This window comes from Equus caballus, chromosome 2, assembly GCF_041296265.1.
Source record: "Equus caballus isolate H_3958 breed thoroughbred chromosome 2, TB-T2T, whole genome shotgun sequence".
NCBI lineage: Eukaryota > Metazoa > Chordata > Mammalia > Perissodactyla > Equidae > Equus > Equus caballus.
The window spans coordinates 42080262-42088068 of NC_091685.1; the positions used below are offsets into that span (position 1 = coordinate 42080262).

General features: G+C 51.4%; 1 protein-coding gene across 6 annotated transcripts in view; it reads left to right on the plus strand.

Annotated features, from left to right (window-relative positions):
* Positions 1–2693, plus strand: part of SLC2A5 (solute carrier family 2 member 5) — a 31264-nt gene extending 28571 nt beyond the window's left edge. For 4 of the 6 annotated variants that reach the window (XM_005607485.4, XM_023626182.2, XM_070244960.1 and 1 more), the window contains 5 exon segments: positions 4–114; positions 678–779; positions 1145–1220; positions 1679–1806; positions 1901–2693. In XM_005607485.4, the coding sequence (XP_005607542.1) occupies positions 4–114; positions 678–779; positions 1145–1220; positions 1679–1806; positions 1901–2104 (621 nt within the window). In that variant the 3' untranslated portion in view covers positions 2105–2693. 6 annotated transcript variants of the gene reach the window in all.
* Positions 2694–7807: the final 5114 nt, after the last annotated feature.

Here is a 7807-nt window from a genome sequence, read left to right on the forward strand (position 1 = left end):
CAGATCTACTACTACGCAGACCAGATCTACCTGAGCGCTGGGGTCAAAGACCAGGATGTCCAGTACGTGACGGTGGGCACAGGGGCTGTCAACGTGTTGATGACCATCTGCGCTGTGAGTGTCCAGGGGAACTGACTCCCTGTCCACTGCCAAGGTTGGAGAGAATCTTGAGAATGGGGGTCTTGGCCAAGGAAGGAGCCCGGATCTAAGATGGCAGGATGCTCCTTGGTCCCCTTATCTCTAGCCTCTTGGGCTCTCCTGAGATAGCCTGTCTCTTGTAGGGGACAGCCTATGGCTCCCCAAAGATGGAGAACCCTGCCCCCTACTCCAGTAGTTTCCTCTGTGTGAGGTGACTCTTCTCCAACATCTTACACTTGGGGCCAGGGCCACAGTCTGACAGGAACAAATACAGCACCTGGACTGGGCAGTGTGGTGGCCTGATGGCCATTCAAGGTCATACTCTTGGGGACACACATATGTACACAGGTGGGCATGTAACCCACCAGGCTCTCCTCACAGCTGCCCCTTCAGAAGTAGGTGTTTGGGATGGGCCAGGGGCTTCCTCTTGGGGTAGCTCCAGTCAGGGGTGTGGCTGGACCACCAGGGCCCACCCGACCTCCTGCCTGGCGGGTGCAGGGCTCCTGATCGCCGCTGCTTCCTTCGCCCCTTCCCTCCAGGTGTTCGTGGTGGAGTACCTGGGGAGGAGGGCCCTGCTCCTCCTGGGCTTCTCTGTCTGCTTCATCGCTTGCTGCGTGCTGACCGTCGCTCTGGCTCTGCAGGTGAGGAAGCTGGGCCCCACGTGGAGGCGCCCAGAAGCCAGAGCAGTGTCACTCTCACCCTCTGCCCTCACTTACGTTATAGGAAAAAAGACCAAAATGACGTTGTTATAGCCGTTAGGATGAGTCAGATGCCTGGGGACCACGTGTAGCTGTACCCCCCACCCTCAGTAGCCCCCTTGCCCACTTCCAGATAATTTTCCAGTGGCATCCAGGTGGTTCTGCCTGTTGAAGGAGCAGCCAGGTGCCATCCTTTCCCAGCCCAGGTGGAGTACCTGGCCCTCTGGGGACCAAGGTTCCTGACATCCCCATCCCAGCTTTGTCTCTCCTTTGCCCAGGGTTTATCCAACTCTGTTTTCCCCCCACAGGACAGGGTATCCTGGATGCCTTACATCAGCATCGTCTGTGTCATCTCCTACGTCATAGGACATGCCCTTGGGCCCAGTATGTACCCAGAGCTGGTTCTGTGGTTTCATTGCCCCCTCTCCTGCATCAGCCCTAGAAACTTCTGGCTTGAGCTCATCAGAGAGGCTCCAGGGAGGGCAGGATGCAGCCCCAACATGGCTTCTCTCCTCATCTTCCTATTTCAGAGGGGGTTGGGTGGAGCATAATTAGAGCGATGACAGTAAAGCAGCCTGTGTAGGTGCCCTGTGTGATTGGCATAGAGAGCCTTACGGGTGGTCATGGCCCCTTTTCGGGAATCACAGGATATCATCTATTGTGCTGAACTCTTGCTATTTGCCTTCTCACACTGCTTCTCCACAAGACCAGGAGTCCGGGAGACACACCCCTGCCCCCCGGGCCAGGTGCTGAGGGCGCCTTGCACATGGCAGGGGCACCAGGACCCTTTGCGGGCTGGCTCTGCCCACAGGGGAGCCAGCTCTTCTTCTCCCTCCCCCAAGGTCCCATCCCGGCGCTGCTCATCACGGAGGTCTTCCTTCAGTCCTCCAGGTCGGCCGCCTACATGGTGGGGGGCACCGTCCACTGGCTCTCCAACTTCGCTGTGGGCTTGGTCTTCCCGTTCATTCAAGTAAGTGCATCCCGGGGGGCCCGGATTCACAAAATCCACAAGCAGTGAAGTGAGGACCTTTTCGAGAAGGTGAACCCGGCTCCCCTTCCCGCAGGTGGGCCTCGGAGCTTACAGCTTCATCATTTTTGCCGTGATTTGCCTTCTCACCACCATCTACATCTTCCTGATTGTCCCTGAGACCAAGGGCAAGACATTCGTGGAGATCAATCACATTTTCACCAAGATGAATAAGGTGTCAGACGTGCACCCGGCAAAGGATGAACTGAAGGACATCCCCCTCTCTGCCGTGGAGCTGTAGCTTGAGAGGAGGGGCCTGTTAAGCGGTCGGTGTGGAGCTTCCCTCCTGGGCTTTTTTTCTGACTAAAAGTTGTCTATGAGTATCCAGCACTAGGCCAAGGCCAGTGTGGAATGCAGGCCCCAATGGGACTGTCCGAAAGGCTTCTGTGCGGTTCTGAAAGCCAAGCTGTCTCTGTCCAGATTGACCCATCTCCAACCCCAAGTCACAGCGAGCAGCTGTCCCCTAGCTGTGCTGGGTGAGCCACTGTGGGACTCCGGGTGACGCCAGCTCTTATGATAAGAATCGTTGGTAGGGTAGTGCGATGGAAGGAATACAATTTTGCCAGAGAAAGAAACTCTTCTTTAATTCCGAGTCTTCTGGGGGCCACAAGCCTGTGTTCAGAGCAGAATTCATTCTCTTGTCAGATCCACCTCCAGAAACACCAGTCTTGGAAAGTGTGTTGTCACAAGTAATAATGTCTAAGAAGCTGGGGAACAGGTCCCTGTGGAGATTTTAACTGAGTCAGAGATTATTGATCATAAATTATATTGTTAGGGGACAACAGAATTGCATCTGTATACTCAATAAAATGAATAATGGTTACTTTTCACCAAGATGTGTTCTTTTCTGTGAGCAAGTGGAAGGTGGGGGGCATTCCCTGCTGCTTCGAGCATTTTGACTGTCCTAGAGCGTCAGCCCCTTGAGGTCACAGGTTTGGCTAGTTTTGTTTATCCCAGAAACCTCGCTCCTAGAACAGGGCCTGGCGTGGAGGAGGCACTCAGACAAGATTGGCTAAAAGAGGGGAGAAGTGAGAGATGAAATGGTTGCAAAGTTGTGATTTTTATCTCTCTTTTTTTTTTTTTAAAGATTGACACCTGAGCTAACAACTGTTGCCAATTTTTTTTCCTTCCTTCTTTTTCTCCTCAAATCCCTCCAGCACATAATTGTATATTCTAGTTGTGGGTCCTTCTAGTTGTGGCATGTGGGCTGCTGCCTCAGCGTGGCCTGATGAGCAGTGCCATGTCCGCGCCCACGACCCAAACCCACAAAACCCTGTGCCCTGAAGCAGAGCACGCGAACTTAACCTCTCAGCACAGGGCCGGCCCTTAGATTATTAAAATTTAAGATTGGGGAGGCATCTGCTTGTCTTGAGGTCCTTAAGGTGAGACAGAGGTGGCGGTCAGGAGAAGGAGGGAGTGTCCCTACACATACAGCAGAGCGAGAGGATTTTCTTAGAGACGTGTGTGTGTGAAGAGGATGTGTACAAAAAGGTGGAGAAAACTGAGGTGTGAGAAAGGACCGTGGAGGGACCACTGCTGAAAGGCCTCTGACAGGATGTGAAATCTTCTGGGAGTTAGGGAGGCAGAGGCCAGGGCCTGGAGGGGACGAGGTGGAGTTGGGAGCAACTATTGTGGGAGTGGAATGGGGGTTCCCCAGGTGATGAATTAAATAGCTTACAAGAGTAATGAGGGCGTGGGTGAGGTAAATAGTGCAGTGCTGTGACTGAACCATCCTCCACCTGCAGCGAGGGTCGGCAGTGCGGAAGGGGGCACAGAAAACAGCCAACGCTGGAAGCTGTCGACACTGAAGAGCAGTTAGGCCAGAATGTCAGAAGTCAAGGGACTGTGGCATTATTATCTCACCTCACATTACCCGCAGGGGAGGCTGTGGAGTTCAGAACTCTGGAGGTCCGCTCCCTGGGGACAAGCTTGGTTCTGCCACTTAGTAATTGTGCAACTTAGGCGACTTACTTGGTGTTTCTGTACCTCAGTTTCCTCTTCTGTTTAATGGAGCTAATGATAAATGTCTCACGTGGTTGGTTGTGAGAATCAAGTAATGTTTTATAGTGTTTAGATCAATGCCTGGCATGTATTAAGCACTTATTTTTAAGTGCGTGGGAATGAGCATCGATCTTGAGGACAAATAAACCCACAGGTCAAATATGGTGAGAGACCACTATACCTGTACGCTGCGATTAAACATTAAGTGAGTGGATGGCAGGTGGTGGGAACCGTCTCACTGCTGCAGTGGGAAATTACGGATGAGCCAAGAGAAGGAGTCTAGAACAGTCCAGGTGGGAATAGATTAGAGTAGGAGATAGTGGTATGAGCTCACGTTCAGCTTATTATAGACACAGATGGCTGCGTAAAGAAGTATTTATGGATGTGGGTATTTACATGGGTTAGTAAAGTACAACAAGAGGAGAGAGGTACGGGCCTGGTGCTATGGGAGCACAGGAGGAAGATGGGGACTTAGGAAAGACAAAAAGGATTTCTCCAGGCAGAGCGGAGGCAGTAGGAAAGTAAAGGAAAGACGTTTCAGGTGAGAAGAGAGAACAGAGAGAGGTAGAGGTGTTTAGGGGAAACTCCAGGTAGTCTGGTCTGAAAGCGAAGCCAGAAAGGCTGAACAAGATCCTGCGGGTCTTTGTGAGCCAAGCTGAGTCTGAACTTTGTCCTCAAGATAATCCTGGCATTAAGTGATCACTGAGTTTCGGAGAGTGCTGAGGTGGCAACAAGGACAGGGGCGACTTGGTTGAGGAGACCAGCTGGTGAGAGAGAGTGAGGGCCCTGCAAAGCCAGCGGCGGTGGGGCTGAGGTGCAAGGGAGAGTGCAGAGGTTCAGTGGGATTTAGGGACTGCTTGGCCGTCAGAGGCAAGGAGTCTGGCATTCCTGCCAGGTTTCTTTTTTTCTAGATTGGCACCTGAGCTAACAACTCTTGCCAATCTTTTTTTTTTTTTTTCCTGATTTTCTCCCCAAATCCCCGCAGTACATAGCTGCATATTTTAGTTGTGGGTCCTTCTAGTTGTGGCTTGTGGGACGCTGCCTCAGCATGGCTTGATGAGCGGTGCCATGTCCATGCGCAGGATTCGAACCGGCGAAACCCTGGGCTGCAGAAGCAGAGTACGCGAACTTAACCACTAGGCCACACAGCCCGGACCCCGCTGCCACGTTTCTAATGTGGGCCAATGGTGAATGGCTTGAGGAGCTGGGTGGCCAGTTTTGGGAGAAGGAAGTAAAATTTTTGGACATGTTGAGATGGAGGAGCTCGTGGGACATGCAAAAGATGTCTAGAAGGAAGTTGGCCTCATGGACCTGGAGCTCAGGAGAGCAGGCGTGTAGATTTGCGGGAAAAAGCACGCATTTGTTGATCACGTACAGTGTCCCAGGCACTGGGGCCACAGCAATGAAGAGAACCACGTCATGGGGAGAGAAGTGTGATAAAGAACAATCGAGCAGCGTAGCATAAGGGGCGATGGAGGGGGAGCTGCTATTTTTTGAGGGGAGGGGCAGCCATGAGAATCTGCACAAGTGTGGGCCTGGCCAAGGGAACAGCAGGGGTAAATGTCTTAAAGCAAGGGAGGGCTGACCGCAGTTCAGGGAGAAACGAGAGGTCCACGGAGCTGGAACAGAAAGGGAGAAGGGGAGAGGAAGGAGCTATGGTGCAGAGGCCTCCCTAGTGGGCCACCAGGAGGATTTGGGGTTTTATTCTGAATGTGATGGGAAGCCACTGGTTGACTCGAGCCAGAGTGTCCTAATCTAATTTGCAATTTCAAGAGTCATTCCAGCAGCCCTGAAGAAGATCTCATGGTTTCCAAAATCCTCAAACAGGTTAAAGCCCTGAGTTAGCATAAGATTGCCCTGGTTTACAGACTGAGAAGATAGAAAGCAGGAGATGAAACACCATCAAATGAGGGACACAGAGGAGCCGCCAAAGAAGTCGGAGCTGCCAGCTCAGCACTTTGCTGGAACCAGAAAGGAAGCGTCCATCGGATTCCAGGACTCAGTCTGAAGACAGCGAGGGCGGAAGGGAGACCACCGGGGTGGGGGCCACATCAGAGGCAGAGAGAAAAATAGTAGAGCCTAAATTTATTTTTATTTCTTCCTTCCTCCCTTCATAATTCCTGTTTGAGAGTTCGTTTTATCACATAACATTTATATGTATATAAATTAGAAAAATAAATATACATATACCGGAGGTTTGTGTTCAAAAGTTTATCACTGACGGAGTAGTGCAATGGAAGGAGTTTGAAGACCATTGCAGGCCCAGCTGCCTACACAGATAAGTGAGAGCTGGGGGGAAGGACGCTTTGGGGGGGTTGTGAAGTGTCAAGAGATGGGAGGTTCTCTGGATGCTGATCAAGGTCAGTGAAGGTCAAGGCAGTTAGCAAGAGAGAGAGATGGAGGTGAGGGGGGCAATGAGAATTGACAAGATAGAACACTGTCGTACCTAGTTTAGAGTCTGCCATGAGCATGGTTTTAATTATCGGAGCAGCTCCAGAGCCTCACAGGGAGCTTGGCACTTGTTGGCACTTAATAAATGTTGAATGAATGAATGCAAACAGGAATGGTCTTCAAGGAAAAGGTAATGGGTGGGATTTGTGGAGGAATGGAGGATAAAGTGTTTTAGAGGGTGGTGGAGGAGAGAGATTTATGAGCATCATGAGTCAAGGACATGCATTCATTCAACAAATATTTGCTGTGCCAGGCAGTGGAGATAATGGATCTAATGGTCAAAAATACAAATAGACAAATACTTTAAGGTCATTTCCGATGGACTCAGGGTAAAGTGCTGGAGAGTGCCAGGCGAGGGGTGGGAGTTACTTTAGAAAGGGCAGTCCTAGGGACGAGCCTCCCAAGGAGGTGACATTTGACCTGAGACCTGGGGAAGGAATGTTTCAAGCAGAAGGAACAGCAGGAAGAGCCTGGTTTTGCCGTCAGCTTGACCTTGTTGTGGTGGTCGAGTCAGAGGAAAGTGAGGGAGGCAGAGTTTCAACGATGCCATTAGACTACAAGCATTGTGACCGGGCACACAGGAGATGTGCCAAATGAATTCCGAATTCAGGCGGCTGATAACGAGCTGGTGGACTAGCATTCAAGAGTCTTTAGGAACAGACTAAAGACGATTGCATTCACCAGAATAATGCCCCCAAGTGTGTCCAGGTCCTAACCCCCAGAGCCTGTGACTATGTCGGGTTACAGCGCAAAGGGGGGTTAAAATCGCAGACGGGATTGAGGCCGCTGCTCAGCTGACCCTGAGATGGGAGATGATTCTGGATTATTCAAGTGGGCCCAGTGTATTCACAGGAAAGAGGAAGAACCAGAAAGACAGCAGCATGAGAAGGACTCAGTCTGGTGTTGGCTTTGCAGATGGGGGAAGGGGCTATGAGCAAGGAGTGCAGGTGCCTTCTAGAAGCCGGAAAAGGGAAGGAAATGGATTCTCCGCCGGAGTCCCGAGAGGAGCACAGCTCTGCTGACGCCTTGATTTTAGCCCGGTGAGACGATGTCAGACTTACGGCCTCCACAACCGTAAGGTGGTAAATGTGTGTTGTTTCAAGCCACTCAGTTTGTGGCAATCTGTTGCAGCAGCCACAGGAAACTGATGCAGACTTTGCTACGGGGAAGTGGGGGAAGCTTTAACACATACCTAAAAACATGGCAATGGCTTTGGCATTGCGCAATGGGCAGAGGCTGGAAGATTTTGAGAGGCATGATAGAAAAGGCCTGGATTGCCTTGAAGAGATTGCTAGTGGAAATATGAATGTCAATACTTCACTGTCCACCTGGCAGCCAGGCTGTGCAGCCAAGGTTAAAAGGCAGGTAGGTAAGTGCCACCCAGGGGAGAGACCAGGACATGACTCAAGGTCACTGAGAACAGACAATTCGCATGCCAGGCTGTGAGTGATGTGGTGTCTACTCATAGAAGAGAGGGGAGACAGAAGGCCAA